Here is a 20,549-nt window from a genome sequence, read left to right on the forward strand (position 1 = left end):
ACGTATTATTGGAGCTCGGATATATACCGAGATCAATTGGCGTGATGAATAAGGTATCTCGTTTACTATTGTCATTCACTGCTCGTGAGGTTGTGATTTGGCACAACGGCTGGTATGGAGATTTGGAGGGGGCGACTGTAAGTCTGATGACGATGTAAGAGATTGGAAACTTGTTGACCCCATGTGATCAACATGTAATGAGATTCCCGATACCACTAAATAATGTCTGTTCAATAGCATAAAGACAATGGACAAATAGTAGCAAGTCTAGAAAAATCCAAGGGTCTTGAAGGGAATTCTGTCCTCAGTGGAAAGTCCCCACGTCAGAGTAGATTACATATATTGTAATATCTAAATATTCGACCATAGGTATCTCATTCTGATTCTCGTCAGTATCCGTGCGACTTAAGTAAATCAGGACAATGGACGCTACATTTCCATCTGGTAGTTAATATGTGGAGTGATTGACGATATTTGACAATCCCGATCGCGATGGCTTTTGTTCTCAATCCTGAAGGAAAAGATGTTTTGACCGGGAAAAGCACTTGTGCTGAAGTTCATTTTCAGATTTACCAGTAACTGCTGGAATAACGAAGAGCTTTGAGAAAGGATCCGTGTATAGAAAAGCGCTATACATAAGTATCGATCTCAATATCATTGACGTTTCATGATTCAGATCCAATGTGCTGTAGTGCTTAACAGTACCGTTTTGCATATCATTCGTATCATCTTTCGCTCAAAGCAACGGAGTTTATTCTGTTTATAGATCTTAAGTACATGTAATTACAAGTTCAAGTACCTGAATCATCCATTGAAGTTAAAATAATTCAAACACCCACTAGTTAAAGAAATTGTAGGCAACCTACCTCGCATGACCCCGCGTTTCTTCATAGTCGTGTGGTTTATAAATATGCATCATATGCACATGTATAATTTGATATCGTTCATCATGATTCTGAAGAAAACAAAATTTCTCTGCCGACAGTGATCACGAGAAAAAAATATTCTCTTAAGTTCATATTTCGTAGGCGTTTATTTCGATGAGTGTAGGTTTGGATCTACTTTGAAATGGATATGGTGTTTTTAGTGAGTTTAACAAAGAAAATGAAATCAATGTTCAAATTTCAAACGTCTTAGATTGTACTTTCATAGGTTGCCGTTGATATCATCAGTGGACGTTATAATACCATGTATGTTCACGGGAGCTGCAGGATGAGATCACACTCCAACGACAAAAGAAGATCACCTACACCAAATATTTATAAAGACTAAAGTTGTCTGAGGCTACGTCTGTAGTTCTCTGAGAAGCTTAGAAAAAGAATGGTCTAAGTTTTGCTGAGTGCTGGTGAATCCTGGTATAAACTCGGTTCGTTCTCGTTCTGTCACGTTGAAGTTCTCCTTCCTGTCTTATGGATAACTTAGACAAGTAGTTGGTGAATGCGTTGTTCGTACTGCATCACATCGTGGACTGGCCTGAAGACAGCAGAGCAAATATTGGCATTGCACTAAAGCTTGCTCAGAAACCTGACCAGTTGGAAACCCAAGAAGAATGTTTATCAAGGGTTTGCGTTGGGGGTTTGCATGACATCACCAAAAACTGCTCACGTTGCAAATAAACAGGGTGACCACTAACCCGAAAATGTATTAGTATGATACATAAATTGGTCTCCCAAGGAATGATTGCGGCCAAAGCCATATACTTGTTGCGAAAGTATCGTTTCCGTTGGTGTAACATGTGATTTAAGTGAACGTTCACTTCATGTATCCTAGCTCTGAGGATAGTTGTTATTCATGTCAATATTACATGTTTTCAATGTATTCTATCATAAATGGCAATGACAGCGTGGATAGGGATTGCAGAATGTCACCCTGTACATTACAGGGCCATCAATTTAACCTCAAGAGAGTAAGACGTGCAGATAAAGTATCAACTGACCACGTCTCGATCCCAAAACGATGCGATTAGTCTGAGAAAGTCACGGGCGGAATTGGTAGTCATCTTGAGGCACATACAATGACGAGGGTAATTGTCAGCTATCTCCCTGGGCGATCGCAGTATCTATGCAAAAGGGTCGCCAGGTTTTGCGCATTGGTACGGAGACCGCTAACGTGATGTGACGAACAAATACTGTGGCAATTGGAGTGAGTGGCTGGCGCCGCTTAGATTTTTCAATATACAAGTTTATAGTACAATGAGACATTTTTTTAGGTTGAAATAACCCGCCTTGTAGTGCCGTGGCTCGAAAAGGCGACAGATTTTAGAATCTAGATGGCCAGTCTGCCCTAAACTCACCAATATGCAAAGGTAAACAAACATTAGTAGCAACTTCTCTCGTTGCAGTTCTAGAGTTTGTTGTTGGACCGCCGATTTGTGATAATGTCGCGACCTACGGTGTCTTCAGTGTAGACCTATTGCTAGTGTTGCTTAATTCGAATCTACATATCATTCCTGGTTTTGCTGCATCAGTTTATCATCATCCTCTTCTTCTTCTTCCACTCTTTCCCTTCTTCTTCTTCCAATTATATGTGAAGTCCTACCGGTTGTCTTATTCTGGTAGTGCATATCCGATTTGCCGAAGGAGCAACAACGTCAACAATTGCGATCCAACTGTTCAGTGCACCAATAAATATCAGACTCGCAAGCTGCTTTTATTTCAGGAAGAACCACAACTTCTAAGTTCCTATCGACTATTATCCGCCACTTCACCACGACAACACCTGCTTGAACAAATGACTTACATCCCGAAAACAACCATTATTGCTGTCCTTGCCAATTTAATGAAAATGGATCGGCCTGTCATCAATATTGCGATTAATGAGACACCGCCACGGGTTTTCCTGCTTCCTTTTCTTTGCTTGCACAAAGTATTTTCCCGAGGGCTTCAGGCTTCAATAATGTATGCAGCCTGGTCACAGGAGCAAACAGTACAATCCCATCGGGTATAGTATGAGACAAGGCCTAAAAAACTCAAAGGAGGACGAACTTTCACCAAATGGCTATCGTGGGGATGTAGGTTTTGTGGAGTCTAATCGATCTGTCCGCTGATGCTGATCGGCACGCACCTGCGCTAGATCCGGGACATTAGAGAATATCCTTCGATCTGCTTGAAGAATTATTATTCGATCTGCTTGAAGATTGATTTACTCGCCATGTTTTATGACGACAGCACTGATGTCATTGGTTGTCATTGATATTCTCTAATCTCGTACTCTCCGTGTCTTCATAATGATTATGCGATGATTTATTGTGATAATCAGACAATATAGCAGGCCGTGGTTTACAGACAACAAGATGTCTGGTGATTAGTGAGCAGACGCTGGGCATTGACTGAATGTCAAGATGATATGAAGTTGAGAATGTTGTCAGCGACTAAACTTAGGACCGCGACACGATTCTAAATAAAATGTACGTGTAATTTACGAAAGCAATTAATGTCCTTCTTGACATCATCCTCTTCATTCTGACTGAAAATAAATATATTTTTTATATTTCAGGACACAACGTCAACACATTAAACTAATCGCTAGAACATGATTATCCATGCTACCAATGCTAACTAGCTGTTGGGCTAAAGGTGACTGAACAACTGCTAAAGGTAAATTAAGCGTCTGTGATTAAACTGCTGTTTCTGTCAGAATGGACATGACATTACCTTAAAGGCTGGAGTTAATTAGATTATGATAGACTGAAAATGTTCAAAGCCAGCAACTCCCATATGTCAGCAGTTCCAAAATGATAGATCTGCTGCTTACAGACACGACCGGAGCCATCCTGATTCACGTTCTATGTAAATTAGCACTGTACTACATCTCAAATCGACAGAGCATCAGGACCACACCGCCAACTAATTAGAATATTTTCATGGTACTTCAGACTTTGCTTGAATTTTCTGTGAAAGTGATACTACATGTGTGTATCTTGAGACGAGCTAAAGACAAACAAAATAAATCTGACTGTATCTAGTTTATTGTATCGCCGATATATCCGCATCCGTAATAGTGAGCTCTCGCAACTGCCCGGTTGTTGCGGGGCCAACTTTTTATACGATCAATTCGTCAAGGAGAAAACCGGAAGTGCGTAACAGCGGACTTCATACGGAAGTCAAAAATAGGTCAAAAACATAGAAAATATGATGTCCTTATCTTTTTGCCTGCAAGTATTGATATGGCCAATATCGTAGTTCTAAATCCGTCAAGAAGAAAGAGTGTTCTCTGTAATAACATGTAGTGAAAATAATTTCTTAGATTTCAGTCACGGAAAATAATCGAGATATGAAATGAATCCAACCCAAGTTGCATGATGCAATGTTTTTTAAAGTTCCAGAAAACAGAAAAATAAGGGTTGGGCGAATCTCGATTACCCGAAGAAGGGTTTAAAATAAGTAGCAAGCGTCGAATGTATTTTAATGAAAACCTCTTATATTCAAAACTCGATATTGTTTTTTATTCTCTTACGACAGCTTAGTTATATACAGATCTTATATACTGGAGTTGTTTGTATCTTCAGGACGTTCAAGGTCAAGCTGTACTTTTCTGCATTAGTATAATCACCAACATAAAAATATGGAAATACACATCGTGGAGAATCGAGTTATGATTAAGCATATCTGAAAGGATGGCACAGTAAAACAATTTTGCATTAAAAAAAGATTTATACATGTATGTTCATGGCTAACTTCTCTGAGAGATTATATGATGAAATAAAGAGGTATACTTGATATCGTAAATTTTGAAAATGCACCGTGTTTTTTTATATCAGGGGTATATATCAATTAACAGGGGATAGTATACCATAACGAGAGTATTTTGAGAATAACAGATAAATCTCTTCAATTGGTCAATTAATAATGTCACCAAGAAGTACCATCGTGGTCTGAGAGGCACCCATGCTGTACCTCCACTTAATACGTGAAGTCGCCGCCTCGTAAGATTAAAGCTTGTCTATTTTACATTCTAATAATAGAATGAAGACCTGTTAGAATGAAGAAGGCAGGAGACACGTTTGACAGGATCCCGCTTTCCTAAACAGCATGACCTAAATCCTGTGTGCTTTTAAGAGTTCTTCAGCCTCCGTTATTGGCCGTACTTGATTTTTCTCTAAATTTCGTTTCGTTTGAATGGTCGGCGTGAACTTTCCAGGTGCCTTAAGTCCAATCCGTACCAACACGCCCACACGGTTTTAAAGACAGTATCACCAAGAGAAACGTTCCTTTCGGATCAGCCGAGATGTAATATGTCAGGAATTCTACACCCAACTTGACTGAATCTGACTTAGAATGAGTTTCTGATGTGCATTAACGCAATGGATGCCGCGTGTTCGCGAGCCTTCAACTGGAGGCTTGTCCTTGCCGTCCCTTCGAGGTCATCGTTCAGGTTTGATGAGATGATACTGCACATCTGGAGTGGGAGGAGGGCGCTCGGTAGCCCCGATACCAGTGGGTGTGGTCGTGGATATAAACAGTGTGGTATCTGAAATGAAGCAGATATGCAGAACGTAAGTGTAGTTATAATTATGTCAAGGATGTCATGATATTGAGTACAATCTAATGAGACCTATTTTAATTGATATCTACACGTACATGTATAGTTCGTACTAAATATTAACCCCAGATGAGAATTCCGTCTTCGAATTTGACAATCGAAATAAACCCTTGAACTTGAATGACATCAGCGTTTGAAACAAAATCTGCGAATCCGATGCCAAAAGCAAACTACTCGAGGACAGCATGACCAAAAGATAAATGACCTTCCCTCATCCGATTGATTTCCTTGCCGATCATGTGATCAGACGATATAGAGAGAAACAAGAGAAAAGGCCCGCGACCTGCACTGTCTCAGATATCATAGAGCTGAATGACCCTTGAAGGGACGTAGCAGTCACAATCGAGGAGAGATCATTTGCATCAAAGTCTGAAGGAGGACTTTCCCTCAAAGTCATTCGCGATTGTGATTACAGACTTTTTTATGCTCGCGGACAAATACATTTCCCTCTATACTCTTTTAAAATGTCAACTCGATATTCTGCCGTCAATGTCTTTTTTCGCTCTAAACCGTCGTCGTCGCTTTGGAAATACCATCACAAATACGAGTCACAACTGCCAGAATCGGCTTTCTTTGTTCTTCCTTATTATGGTTCGTTGTGATATTTTGGCAAAGGCAGTAGTCTTCTTTTCAAAAGGTCAATCAATAGACTATTCACAAAGCAGCTGCATTATTATAGTACACGGTGTATGGTCTTGCACATATCAATATCAACACCTACTCCATACGATATCTTGCAAACTAATTGACCAAATTCAAATGCAGTTTGAGGCATATTGTCAAGTTTTTTATTATGTAATCAGCAATTTAAAAAATCTTCACACAAAAACTTTCTTATTTCGAACTTGTTTTAGAAGGTTAATTTTAGTTTTCGCTTGGAGAGTAAAACACAAAATTGTAAGAATTTTGACGTTTGGGGACGACTTTTCCAATATCAATCGGATGACGAAGTTTTTTTCATCAGTTAGAAGTAGCCGACCAACCAGCTCTGCCCGTTTCTCCCTCTACATCTAAGACAGCTGTCAGATAATGGTGTATTACCCATCGAAAGGGAAGCCTAAAATATGATGTCATCTCCAATGGCACTTCTGAAGTATTTCCTGAACTAATTTCCGGCCATTAAGAATTTTATAGAATGATGTCTGTCAATCTCGGCCCCTGCTCAACTTGGCCACTGATTACCCTACAGACACGTTTGTAGACCGTGTCAGAGTATCGGGCTTTTTGAAATATCGAGAAGCGGTGTATCTGGTGCCAGGATGGAGTACACTGGGTTCAATGAATTTGTGACGCAGAAGTAGTCAATTCGTGTTCGAAGATATGTTGACAGTCATTAAGGCACACAACAGAATATTTCCCTCTGATCTCCCCTTAGATACTCAGAGTCCAATTTGATTTTGGTGTAAGATTATCTCGCTTCGGCGGCGTCGTTAAGGATCAAAGACCAACAAATTCCTCCCTACCCCCCCTTTTGTTAAGCCTGCAGTCGAAACATAGAAATATTGCATTCGCCGAAGAGCGCATAAGGCAGCGGGTGTGTCGTTTGCTTCATAATCATTATTTCAGTAGTGGTCTTGACGCCTTTCCTAAGCGTTTCAACTAACCACGCCTTGAAATCACAGATGTTTAAAGAGATAGTCAACTATGAACACTTCGAAACTACAGTATGTTTGTCCTTCATCGCTTATTTTCCGAGTCTGCCGAGTTTTTACCCATTCAAATCATTCCCTAACTCGTAGACTTATCAAGTCAAATGGAAGAACAACACGCTTCATTTCTCAGCGCCATCACCGAACAAATTACGTCTGACGTTTAGTCATTAGCGGTCGCTTTGATGATGGTAGTTAGCATGTAGGTGGCGTTTCGTTGGTGCGTCTGTCTCATCATGATGTATGCATGGCGTGGCGTTTAAGGAGCCAAAGACACTGGCTGAGAGAGAAGGTTGAGTTCGGTTGCTGATTAAGCTAGACAAGTTTGTTGAAGAGCGATGTTAAACCGTTGTAACTGATCTGCTCCTTGTCCGAAACGCATACGCCACCTAGGGTCGGGAAAACAAAACATCTTTACAATGTCTACATTGGTACCTTGCACTGATCTGTCTTTCAAGCTCTAAGTTCTCAATGATGAGTTATCTCGACTATAATTATCACACGTGACTTATTCCAGTGCATCAAAATTAGCATGATTTGGAAAACGTGCCATGATGGCATAGTATCTCGCCGACACGATCACGTGATAAAAATGGCATCACCATATCCAAGCGCGGCATGCCGAAACGGAAACTTTAGTTCACAAAATTTGACCGCATGCCCTCGTTAGGAATAATGAGGGGCTTTATTTGACAACAATGAGAAAGCTTTGTCTGCTCTGATAAGCGTCGTGCGTGAGATGTGCCTCGAGCGATGCAGTCGAGCAATCGTGAAAATACGGAGCTGGCCTCTTCCCCATCATGGATAACTGCTGATGAGGGATAATTAACTTGCTGCTTACCTGCTTCCACAAACACACTTTTTAAAGGAGGGATGCCTTTATTACTGATGTTTTATGTAAAAATGTAGTGACAGACTTACACCTGATCGAAGGGACCATCTGAATATCTTTCAAGCTTATAAATCTGCTAGGTGTAAATGAATACTTCAATAGCCACTGCTGCCGGAGAAGGGAGGGGGAAAGCGCCTTAATTTTGCCTCACAGGCTAATCATGAGACAAGGATCCAATTTAAGCATCTGTTTCGTTCCTAGCAAATGTTCACGGTCAGCGGAAAGGACTCCGAGGACTTCCTGGCTGCTTAGAGAACTGTTTTATTGACTGACCTTCTCTCCTTCAAGGTTTGTCCATATTTCGTAGGGTAAAGCAACCAAATTAATCAGTATGTCCCCAAGATGAGTGCAATGCATTTATAGTAAGGTTGCGCAGAAATGTGGTCACTTTACTCCTCATCCGGCTACCAGGTGGTATATTCATTACCCAAGTATGTCCTGAGTACTGTATCAAACAAGAAAGAAAGATTACTCAAAATGACTCACGCACGCGACATCACTGCGTTGACGCCTTCGGGCGGTCCTTGTTCTCCGTGTGACCAATCCATACTTGGTGTGACGCATTTACCGCATGCAGTTGTGTGCTTGCAGCAATTTTTCTTTCGGCTACGCGTCACCATCAGAAGGCGTCTTTAGACTAAGATTTGGGCCCCGTTCCCATATTTGTTGTCTTTTTTTATGCTTAACAGTGAAGCATGGATTTTTCTAACCTTGTGTATATTGTCTTAAGACGGGCTAGATGGTGTCCGACTTTATATACCAGGAAACTGTTAGCTGTTCGTCAGGTGGGAAGCGAAGTCAGCGAAGTTTTCTAGCAACGGTCATGTCGAGCAGGAGTATCTGGCACATCAGCATCTGATGATAGTAGTTCCATCTTTGCCGACGAAAGCGAAACAAACTCCAGCATTCAATATGCAATCCAATGGTCATGTGGTTTCACCCAGGTGGCAGGATTGAATTCCCGTTCTACGAGCGCCATTTTGCCATGAAAATAAGATGACCTAGGGAATCAGTCAGTTTTCTACCAAACCCCGAACAATTAGGACACTCACGGGCCTACAAAAGGAATGAGTGACTTCAACAAAAACCACGCTTTGAAAGGGTTTTTTCAAAAACTGACTTACCAACAGGCCACTGTGTTGCTGTGGCGTCCATTGGAACCCCAGGCCAGAGCCGCTATCGTGCATCACGTGACCACTTAACGCGTGCTTTTCCCTCTTCCGCCATTTTGCCCGTCGGTTTTGAAACCAAACCTAAAAGAGAATTGTTGATCAAAGACGATTAGTGTTTAAGAAAGCCTTACCGCAAAGGAGGGTCTGTGCATTGGCCCCTTCGAAACCATTACCTGAATTCTTCTTCTTCTTCAGCGTTTGACTCGCGCTCTTTTCCACTTGGAGGAGTTATTCCTGGGATTGTATTTCCATTGGAACGCAGAAATGAGCGTTTTTGCTTGCACACTAGTAGATTCGCGCCAGCTGAGGTATTGGCCACCTACTGACTCCGAATTCGGCTTACCTGAATTCTTGATTCTGGTAGACCGGACCTGGCAGCTAGTTTTTCCCGCATGTAAACATCAGGATAGTGTGTTTTTTGGAACGCCCTTTCTAATTCATCGAGCTGAAGAGAACTGAAGGTTGTGCGCATGCGTTTATTGGGATTCGCATTTGACTCTTCTGAATTTCGATCAAGGATGCCAATTGGATAATCGGCCTCACTGTGAGATAAAGCACGTGACGTACCATCTGCTGAGCTTAACGTTTGATTGGTGCTATTCAAAATTGATTCGATGGAAAAATTGTTGCAGAATTTTTGAGTCTTTTGTGGAGATGCATCCTGCTTGTGGTCGTTTTTGGACGCCTTGTCAACGAAGGAAACTCCTTCTGTTCTAAAGAAATCCATTTCTCCTGGAGAATTTCAAGGGTAATAATGCCGATTGAAGAATTTCAACAGATTCTGTAAGCCCCTTCGACACATATTGAAGCATTTCAGCAAATTAACGACCAGTTTCAGTCCAGTTAATCTTCGTCAAACATTGCAGCATAGATTCAGTTAACTCCAGTTGACCATCGTCACATTGCTGGTGGATTTCAACAGATTCAATTCACCCCAGTTTAAACCATCGTCACACATTGAAGACTTTCAACAGATTGAGTTAACTCCACTTAACCTTCGTCACACATTGAATTTCGACAGATTCAGTTACTATTTGTTAACTTGCGTCAGTCACACATTCAAGAATTCCAACAATTTCAGTTAACCTCAATATTTCCTACTGTCACACATCGAAAGTTATATATTCAGTTGAATAAGTTCAAGTGTATTGTCCCAAATACTCTGAAGAGTTCCGGCGGGTTTAGTTCACTCAGGTTAACATTCGTCTTTCAGAATATTGTTCCTCTTAGGATGAATAATTTGAAGGCAGACGCGAAATTAAGCACACTGTCCCCGTGGCATTTGTACAAAAATATTATATAAGGGGAATTTCGGCAATCTCACTTATTAACTTTCCTTACTCTATATGCTATCCGTGACAAATTAGTTAAAGTCAGACGTGATAGTGAGGACATATTCCTCCGATTATGACCAACCCTCGCGACGAGCCCTATTTAAACCATCGTGGTCCACTAATTCAATTACACATCAGCGATGAGTAAGTTATCTTCTATCGACAACATTTACGCTGCTTATCGAATCAAATTGAAAAGACATTTGGTGGTCTTCACTTATTCCACAAAGTACGGCGTCATTGACAAAAGCGGAACGCCTGGAGTTGCGGAGGTTGGACAATGGGTGCTGGAGAAGAGAAACCTTGCAGTTACATGAGACAAAGCCTTTGACTGTCGGTGCTGAAGGCACTAATTCAATAAAACATTACCGCTTAATTAAACAGTGGTGAAGTGGGCCATGAGATGTGTATGGTTTTACCCTAAAGGATGAAGACAACGTCCTAGACAACGCCACCGAGCGGCCAAAAGGTACAGCTCCGAAAATCTCAAGCGGGTCATTCCAGGGTGTGGAGCGTGTCATGACTGTACAGGCCAGTAGTTTGGGGCAATCATGTGAAGCGCTCTTTTAAGCAGAAACCAGTTGAATTTACCGCCAAGTCTCATTATTATCATTAGTGGAATATAAGGCCTGAATTTCGATGTTGTTATTGGGTGATACGATGGAGAATGAAAGCGGGGATTTCCGACACAGTCTAGATATTACATGTATCCTCATTGTGCAATGACGTCGACAAAACATAAAGTACTTTGAAATAAGCTAATTTTAGTTTAGCGTGCCTTATTCCTCCCAGTGAAGTGTAAGCGACAAACTGTTCTCTTCGATGTAAGTCCAAGGGTGTAATTCAACACAATACAAGACCAGATTTTCGGTAAGTACAGAGTGTTCTGTGTAGTAATTTACATTTTGACTGAGCAGTTTTAAAAAGTCTGTTCCCTGTGTTTTATTATATCGCAACTGCAAACGGGCATGTTGCTTCCGTATCCCTTAATACGGAATAAGTCACATGCAAACGGGCATATCGCAACTGTAAACGGGCATGTGACCAATTTCGTATTTCGGGATACGGAAGCACTGAGTCTTTAACATAGGACGGGACAAGGAAACGAGCATGGAAATAAGTAACGAGTGAACGCGCGTATCCCGGGAGGGCAGTACACGCAATATTGCACACATAAGGTCATGTGAACATCTCAGGCAAGTATGGATTAATCTATACTTGCTACTGGTAACAAGGGGAACTGCCCCTTTAACTCTACAGTGATGAAGTAACGAGCCTAGAAAAAGTTAAAAGCACTCAAGAGAAATCAATACCCCAGGGGCTGCGGAGTCGAGGGCTGGTAAGGCTTCCTCTCTTCTACATCAAAGAGTACAGTTCACGCATTCTGGACATAAATATTCTAATCAATCCATAATTAGGTTGAATTTAAATGAAAGTTTAAACAATTGAATACGGAAATCACCTCCTTGTGTATTCAGAAGCAGGTTTCGTTGAATGCGTTTCTCACCAAAATTTATTTTAAAGGATCAGTCGACTAATTTGTAATTGCGCCGGTCGGTCCTTTATCTTAAAGGAGTACGCAACTAATTTAGCAGTAATATTAAAAAAACTGTTGGATTACTTAATTATGTTTAAAACTAATTAACTAACATATCTGCTTTCGTTATCACAATGATCAAGTGGATTCTCGTTGCGTCTGACGTCACATCTTCCTGTCTGGCGTGGGCGTATTTCTTGTGCTGCCGACTCGTAATGTTTATACCTGTACACGTACCGTCTAGTATGATTAATCGAATCTATGCCATCAATACTGGAATGTACAGTAATACTGTCACTGGGAAATCATTCGCTGAATCAAATCGATCGCAGCGCCACCTGACATGGTTGTCAGTGGTGGGATTCGGGGAACTATCGTCCCTGGTTGGTCGATCGTTCCTCTAAGAGGGGGGATTCGTGGTTATAATTTGGGAGAATACAGTTACCCTGGCAATTACGTAGATCAGGAAACATCTAAGTATCGTAGCCTATAGAAATAGGGCATTGGTCACACAACAAACCGAAACGTTACTGGGAAATGGTTGGGGAATCCCCATTCCTTAAGTTTCGCCATAGCGATACCGGTATGTATAATTCGGTTTCTATTTCACACTATCAGTTTGCCTGTAGGTTTTGCCGATAGTGGCTCATATTTGTCGGTTTTATCATGTCAAAGACGCAAAGGAAAATTGACAGCTTTAAACATTCGGCAAAGAGACGTTTATGTGATATGATAGAGATTAGTGAAGCAGACGAGACGACCAAGACCGATGACAACGGGTGTGAAGGTGAAGGTAGGTCGGCTGGTCTCCCCATGGTGGGTCAATCAAATACAAATGTATATAGGAGTCCGATCGGTGGCTAAGGCGTCGGAAGGTCTGGGAACGGCGCTCGAACCTGATATATACCTGATTGCATAGTCTGCATGCAATAGAGGGGGATGGGGTGGGCAAGTGGTGTCAAGTGGTGTCAAGTGGTGTCAAGTCGTCGGGTGTTTGGGTGGGATGTTATACTCTGTCAGCGGGCCTACGGTGTGCCCATCCAACCCCGACCGTATTTTCAGTGCCGATGTTCCTGAACCATTATTGCCCCTCGCGTCTTGCCAGAAATCTCCCTTTCAAGCAAAGTGTTTTGGGCCGTAAAGATGTCCACAGTGAGACCCTTCGTCTGGCGAGACAGTTAACTGCAAGTGGAAGATACCATAGACCCACCTTGTCACTCTTTACGTGAACTTCCACTGGGCCAAGCAAAAACTGCACTGGGCCACATCATGCTTTTGTCAATGATAAACGCCCAATAAAAAGCTCTTAAACTTAAATTTTGGCCTGTCAATGTAGAGTCAAAGGCTAACTGCATTGTGAACCTTTTCGAAGACAATCATTTAGATGATAAAGGTTCCTTTGCAATTCCAGGCAATGAGACGATAACGAGTATACAGGTTACTTGTAGCTCAAATTCGTGAAAGGAAAGGGATAAACCTCTCTGATAGTAAACCAGTGATTTAAAAATTGTCAGACTACTATACTTTCAGGACTAAAACCGACACCTGAGAAGGACAAAACAGAGACGAACGGAGAAGGTGGTGTGGTGGTTGGAGGGACCACGGAATTGGAGTCGAAATCAAGCACCAAAAATACTAATTGCATTGATCAAGGTTCCAAGGTCGAAGACAACGAGATCAACAAACTGATGGAGGAAAGGGATACTGTAATGGAGCAGCTGAAGGAGTTTGTCGGGATGACGAAAAATACTGGTCATGCTGGAGACGAGTGGGAAAGCGTGATGGACAGCTACGAGAAAATGATAACAGATACAAATATACGTGAAGGATGCCTCGATGAGGATGGGTGTGCTCATCATTGCGTCCCTTGTGATAAGCATTTGAGTGGAATTGAGCCTCTACGCGCTCATCTCAAATCCAACAACCACCACAAGAAAATCGGTCTGAAGAAGTCAGGAGATATCACGAATGCTCAACCATTTAGGTCTGATGGTGCTTTTCGAGATGGCAGACTTCGACCATGCGGTGAACATGCTTGTACACACCATTGCCAAGTTTGTAATAAATGTATGACGGGGGCAACACCAGCCACACAGCACTTGGATAGCGACAAACACAAGAAGAAGGAAAGGGATATGACCAACTCCTATGCAAGGAACGTGGAACGTCCTCCTAGTGCCTCCGGACAATACCGAATAGCCACTCCTGGTTCGAGCAGGGCAAGCAGTACATCGGATTGTTTGAAACCAGGTTGCAACAGTCATTGTACACCTTGTGAGATGTGCTTTGCCACGTCAGATGAATTTGGAAACCATGGAAAAACACCAGAGCACCAGAGCAAGTTTATGAGCGGCATAGTTGCATTGGGTGCAATGCGAACGGCCAGTGAATGCGGGAACGACATTAACAGCATGTTGAATGGAAGTGGCAGTAGCCGTAGTTTAGAGAGCTTCAGCAGTCTTGGAACCAGCCTGGCTTGGGATGGATACGACCCTTCATTTCAACCTAATTTCATCCAGGTGGACACATGCACAGCTATTGGTTGCAGCTATCACTGTACATGTTGCGACACCCATCTTAGCGGAGAAGAGCCAATGAAGCAGCACATCAGCTCCATCAAGCACCTGAACATGGAACAAGTCTACACCAAGGGAATGGCAGGTCAAAACGGCCCGACCCTTGCGGAGTCGAGTCGTAGTCTATCCAATGGCGATTCCTTATACAGTCTTGGTTCAATGTTGGATAACTTGAGTCTAACTTCAATTGCAGGAAATGATCCGGAAGAGGTCATTGGTTCGTGCGGAAAGACAGGTTGTGCTTTCCACTGTAACCTCTGCAGTACCTGTTTGAGTGGGTGCGTCCCGAGGGACCAACATGTTGCATCGAAAAATCACCGTCAAGTCCGGGAGAGGCTGGAAAGAGCTTCCCAATCCTTGGCAAAACCAGAGTGTGCAGTGAGGGAACTCAGTATGGCTCCATCACTTTCACCAGATACGGGGGTTGAATTAGCAACATGTAGTCAACCTGGCTGTGCTTTTCACTGTCACGTATGCGATGCACATCTGACTGGTCGTGAGCCCATGCAACAACACATGGCATCAAAGAACCACGAGAAGCGCAAGAAAGCTACTGCTAACCTGAGGATGCAGCCCGCTTCATCTGCTTCTCGGCCAGTTGATGATGAACCAGAAGTGTCGGAAGCAACCTGTACCCATATTGGATGTCGTTTCCATTGCAACATATGCGACATGCACCTTTCGGGTTTGGATCCAATGAAACAACACATGGACTCTGGAAAACACCACAAAAAGAAACAGGCATTCCTGAAGTTAGGAGGTCAAAGCCAACCATTTTTGGCCGCCTCTAACCAGTTACTGAATCCTAGCACAAGCAGTACACAAGAGATCTCGGAACCAAACCCATTTGCCTTGATGCAGCCACAGCAGAGACCGCTGCCGAAGCCTATTGGCTATGAGAGATCAATACAAAGCCTTTCACCTCCTTTGTTCCCAAGTTCAAGTGACATACGACAGCAATTGACAACACCACGACAGCAATTGGCAACAGCACCACAGGCTTTTCTTCACAGTGGTGTCTTCAGAACACTTAGTCCAAGGGCTCCAGGATATGCTAACAACGTCAACAATTTGGTAGAACCCGTTAGCAATGCTAGCCAACAAGACTTGAGCAAGTCTGTATTTGGTATCTGTCCCGACAGTTCAAGGATATGCATGTATCACTGCTTTGCCTGCGAGAAACACTTCAATGAAAAACTACCAAAACAACAGCACGAAACATCTGCAAAACATAAGAAAGCTGCACAGAGATATCTTGCCGGTTTGAAAACGCGGGTCGTTCAAAAGGAAGACTCCTTCATCGTTCCGAGTGCTGGCAGTACAGATTTGCCCCTAAAGACCCAGTTAAAGACGTCGAAATCGTCCAGCTCTCTGACAGGTCTACCGAAGTGGCTAGGGGAAGATCGGCAGTTTCCACCGGTCGTGAAAACGCCTCAAGCAAAGTACTCGCCACAGACGAAGACTGTGCCGCGGGACTACCAGATGGAGCTTTACCATAAGGCAATGAAGGATGATACTGTCTGTTTCCTTCCGACAGGTTAGTTAAAGCCGAATTGAAATTGAAAACTTTCAGAAGAACGATATGTTACATGGTTTAGTACTACTATTCCACACCCCATTTCATTACTAAAACCTAGCAATTGAGAAACTCCTATCCATAGTCATTTTGGATGGGTCGAAAAGCAAAGCAACTTGATCGAAGCATGAGCCGAATGGTTTCCTGATTTTTCTGTAGAAACTACCACATATCAGGCCATAGAAGATCAAATTTTCATGGCTGCAAAATAGCTACTCTAAAATGCATTGAATGTTGCACGTTCCAGGCACTGGTAAGACATTGGTGTCTGCACTAGTCATTGACCACATGCTCCAGTTGAACCCAACAAGACCTATTCTGTTCCTTGTCGAGAAGATCCTGCTTGTCCTTCAACAGACCAAATACCTCAGGACAGAGCTTGGGCAAAGACGATATCAAAGGTATGAACATTCTAAGGTACCGGTATTAGTGATAAATGAACAGTTTAATAGCGTTGTCAAATACGAAGTCATCAACAGACTTGTAAAGTTACCACCTCTGTGTGAGAGTTGGTTCATGTGGTTTGGTCTTGTAGAGTAAAATCAAAATTGAATATATCATTATTGGACGATTGTCTTCAAGTAGTTGCTCGTGTCCTTAATTCTCCTGAGTCGTTTGCAAGGAAACCGGCGACCACTGACTCCAACCTTTGGAAATGGCCCTCATGATTCTTGAGTTTGTTGATACTTACGCTGCCTCCTTCAGATTCAACCCCAGGACCAATACAATGGAAATGCATGCCCTTAACGTTGCTGGTTTGTGTAGTGGACACACAGATGCATGTGGCAAGTCCTCTTTGCAGGAGCTGGATGTCATAGTTACAACAGCAGGTATGCCAGTCTTTCATTATTTATATATTTACGGATTTCGATAAGACCCAAGTCCGTGTTGGACAAAAGTCGGAAACTTTGAAGAGTCTATATCAAACAGCTTGTTTGAAACAGGAATTATACAAGGAGTGTTAGGCACAAGATTGAGCATGAGCTTTAGTTGAAAAACGTACCAAGAATTCTCAATTGGCTGCGCCGTTACATTACAATTAATATTAAAGCATGAAATCTTGCATATACAATGTTTGTATCTTACTTTACAGGATTCTTCCTGAATATCCTCTCGAAAAAGTGGCTCAAGTGGCAGGACTTTAGTCTCGTAGTGATTGACGAAGTTCATCATTGCACAAAGAAGCATGCCTATAACACCCTGATGCAGGAGAACCACCTCCAGCTACTCCGGGAGATCAGACCCAAACTTTTCGGTATGACAGCATCACCTGCTGGGGAAGCGAACGTCCCACTTACCCAGGAGATGCTTCAGAGGTTGCTTGATAACATCGGGATGGCAAAGCTATGCGTTGTGGAAGATCATGACAAACAACTCGGGGAGTTCCAGAGTAGGACGGTATTGGAGATCGATTTGGCTAAGATGAGTGAGGAGGAAACACAACTCGAGGATGATATACAGATGTATTTGAGGCACATCTTCAACTTCTTGGTCAAGACGACGAACCTTGGGAACCTTTGTAAGGAATTGGGACTGAACATCCAAGAAGGCCAAAGGGCTATTCTGAATGCTACGGAGTTGACAGGCGAGGGATTGGAGGCGTTTAGGTCCAGTTTGGGAATGATAGATGTCAAAGACAGATGCGCGAAAATGGGACGTTTCATCAAGAAAATCATTGCGCACGCTGACGCCGTTTGTGGAGCACTGCTTGGTCTGCGCCTCTGTGGAGAGGAGGCTGTCTATCACTCATTGAAACCCTTAGCCGAAGACGTGAATTATTACGGATTTGAAGAAATGGCGAAAGTCGGTTTCAATTGTAAGGGGTTGCAGTCACGTGCGGATTCTTATGAATCAAACATTGATGAGAGGCGAAAAAAGATGACAGCCTTCTGGCGCCTCGTGCACAGAATCGTCACGAGTGTGGAGTGGAATGCATTCGGCCCTATGGAGAAGAGACCAATTGTCATGGTAATAGTCCGCGAGCGAAAGGTCGCCAAGTTGCTTGCCACATTGCTGCAGTCTAACAGTGATGTCCAGGCACGAGGGCTGAATGTCGAGTACATTGTGGGCCATGGGGACGGTAATGTTGGCATGAGTGTTAGCAGACAGCGGAGGATGCTGGAGGAGACTTGGCAACATAAGTATCAGGTCAGTGTAGATTTAACAAACTCGTCCGTCGTTTCATCAATTCAAACGTTCAAGAAACGTCAGGAAATCATCACAAATACAATACCCTGGGACTACGCTCTCCAGTCCGTCATCGGGAGTGGTGCTGCAATATATAATGCATTATATTATATGTGCTCTGATAAAAATATCTTCTTTTGCTTCAGGTACTGGTTGCAACATCTGTCGCAGAAGAAGGGCTTGACTTACCAGAATGTAAACTGGTCATAGAAATGGACCCACCGGGCAATGTGACGTCACTTGTTCAGATCCGTGGCAGAGCCAGGAAGCAGTGCAGCAAGCTGGTGGCGCTGTGTAGAAGTGAAGACCAGGTGGACAAGATCAAAGAACTCGAGGACAGGGAACAATGTATGATGATTGCAGCTAGGGCTGTTGTGGGCCTGCAGAACACTGCTGCGAAAAGGTTGCTGCTATCTGGATCAATGTAGATTGGATGTCTTCAGGTGTGGCGCTCTTGAGACTACACATTCTGTCCTCATGTTTGGTTTTTTTGGTTTGCTTGATTTGCGCAACATCCATCGACGCTGCTTCTTTGGAAACTGTATCTGCAGCAAATTTAGTCATTCTAGGCCCCGGGGCCTAGGGAATGTAGTGATGCTTCTGAGCGTGTAGTTTTTGGGTGCAATGCAGATTAAGTAACCTAGTTTTGCATGAATGTTGCGCGGGACAAGCAAGGTTATGTTTCTATTACATGGACAATACTGTCGGCGTTTGCTCGATATATCATATTTATCATATAGGGGGTTGTACTAGATTTGTCATTGTCGTTGTTGAAGTGGAGAATTGTGATGCCTAACTGTGATGCTTGAATTTAAATCGTGTTGGCGATCGACGTGATTTCCGCAACTGAACAACTGCGGACCATGAGCTGGGACACTGGTTGAGACAGACGGCTTACCGATACGAAATTCTTCGACATTGCCACTGGAGGAATCACTGTGGTGTTTAGATTGTCTTAATTTATTGTTAGTTTCTCATACATGTAAAAATAGCATTCATGATAAAACGTACCCACGACTGTATTTGTAATAACTTGCTGCTAAAAATCTACTCGCTAGCAATTTGCGTGCACTACGGTATATCGATACTGCTAGTATATTCTGTATAAGAGCTCCCTGGAAACGGGAATATCAGAGCACATTACACAGTTCTGTGCATCTGGTGTTCCCGAGTTCCGAGTCCTATCGTTCTTCCGAAAAGCTCTCTCCCGGCATATACCTGCTGGAGTCGGGTCTGGTGTCGGGTTCGCATTCGGATGTAGAAATATTCGGCCTGCTTTGGCCTTGGAGGCACCAAGGTTTTTGAGTTTGTGAAATTTCTTTAAAAAAAGAGAAAAAAGCACTGGCGGTTGCGTTGCGTGTTAAAAGGTTCTGCAAAACAAAGTGCTTTCCACGACGGCGCTAGCCCGAACGTGACGTATAGATACTTCAAAGACGGACACTTTCTTTCTGAATAACCCGAAACATATATACATGTACGACCTGAATTTGACAGTTTACGGGCGAAGTCGTTTCAAGGGCAAGGTTGTTCACAACAAGTTAAGTCATTTAGCAAGGCGTTATGTCTGGTCCAGCAGCGACAGTTAGTAGGCTAAATGGCTTGTTTTGAACAACCTGACGGGAGGGACCCTGAGGGGTACAATTCAATACCAACATTTAGTCAATAAAGTCATCATCTCTTTCAAATGAGAGTCGCGTTTATTTGTAGCGATTAAACTGAGGAAAGGATATATTATATATATCCATATTTTCGTCAGCAGACTGACTGTCGGACTTGTGTACGGATAGGCCTATAGTGAGGCTCAATGCCTTGATTGCGACGCCTGATCCCCGCCCTTCCTACGTCCTATATATCTATATATATGCTCCATACTCCGCCGCGGTGACTATGATGAATCATGTCTGCTTTGGAGAATGAGTTGGGGCAAGTATATGTCCGGAAGCATTCCGCGAAGATGACGTCACTGCAGCTGCTGCCCTCTATTTCCCCATCGCTGAATTACAGGCAATGTCGGACAAACATGCGGTTTCGTAATGGATTCAGGCTTTCTAACTGGGGCAGTTAGATTCAATCTGGCACATGTCC

General features: G+C 42.9%; 2 protein-coding genes across 4 annotated transcripts; one reads left to right on the forward strand and one right to left on the reverse strand.

Moving 5' to 3' along the window:
* Nucleotides 1-4,320: 4,320 nt before the first annotated feature.
* Nucleotides 4,321-10,266, reverse strand: LOC135492777 (homeobox protein aristaless-like 4). The gene is made up of 3 exons (XM_064779419.1): nt 9,598-10,266; nt 9,207-9,335; nt 4,321-5,469 (listed from the first exon to the last, which is right to left on the reverse strand). Exons 1-3 carry the CDS (start codon nt 9,979-9,981, stop codon nt 5,272-5,274), a joined length of 711 nt encoding a protein of 236 aa, XP_064635489.1. The 5' UTR covers nt 9,982-10,266; the 3' UTR covers nt 4,321-5,271.
* A 1,105-nt stretch (nt 10,267-11,371) lies between these two features.
* On the forward strand, nt 11,372-20,129 carry LOC135492377 (uncharacterized). 3 transcript variants are annotated; one of them, XM_064778823.1, is made up of 6 exons: nt 11,372-11,458; nt 13,656-16,238; nt 16,525-16,678; nt 16,983-17,107; nt 17,371-18,425; nt 18,611-20,129. In XM_064778823.1, the coding sequence occupies exons 2-6, from the start codon at nt 13,814-13,816 to the stop codon at nt 18,890-18,892; spliced, it is 4,041 nt and encodes a 1,346-aa protein (XP_064634893.1). In that variant the 5' UTR covers nt 11,372-11,458; nt 13,656-13,813; the 3' UTR covers nt 18,893-20,129. The 3 variants fall into 3 exon arrangements, with proteins under 3 accessions (XP_064634893.1, XP_064634892.1, XP_064634891.1); XM_064778822.1 differs by lacking the exon at nt 11,372-11,458 and adding an exon at nt 12,579-12,708; XM_064778821.1 differs by lacking the exon at nt 11,372-11,458 and adding an exon at nt 12,720-12,918.
* Nucleotides 20,130-20,549: the final 420 nt, after the last annotated feature.

The sequence above is a fragment of the Lineus longissimus genome, chromosome 8 (assembly GCF_910592395.1).
Source record: "Lineus longissimus chromosome 8, tnLinLong1.2, whole genome shotgun sequence".
Lineage (NCBI taxonomy): Eukaryota > Metazoa > Nemertea > Pilidiophora > Heteronemertea > Lineidae > Lineus > Lineus longissimus.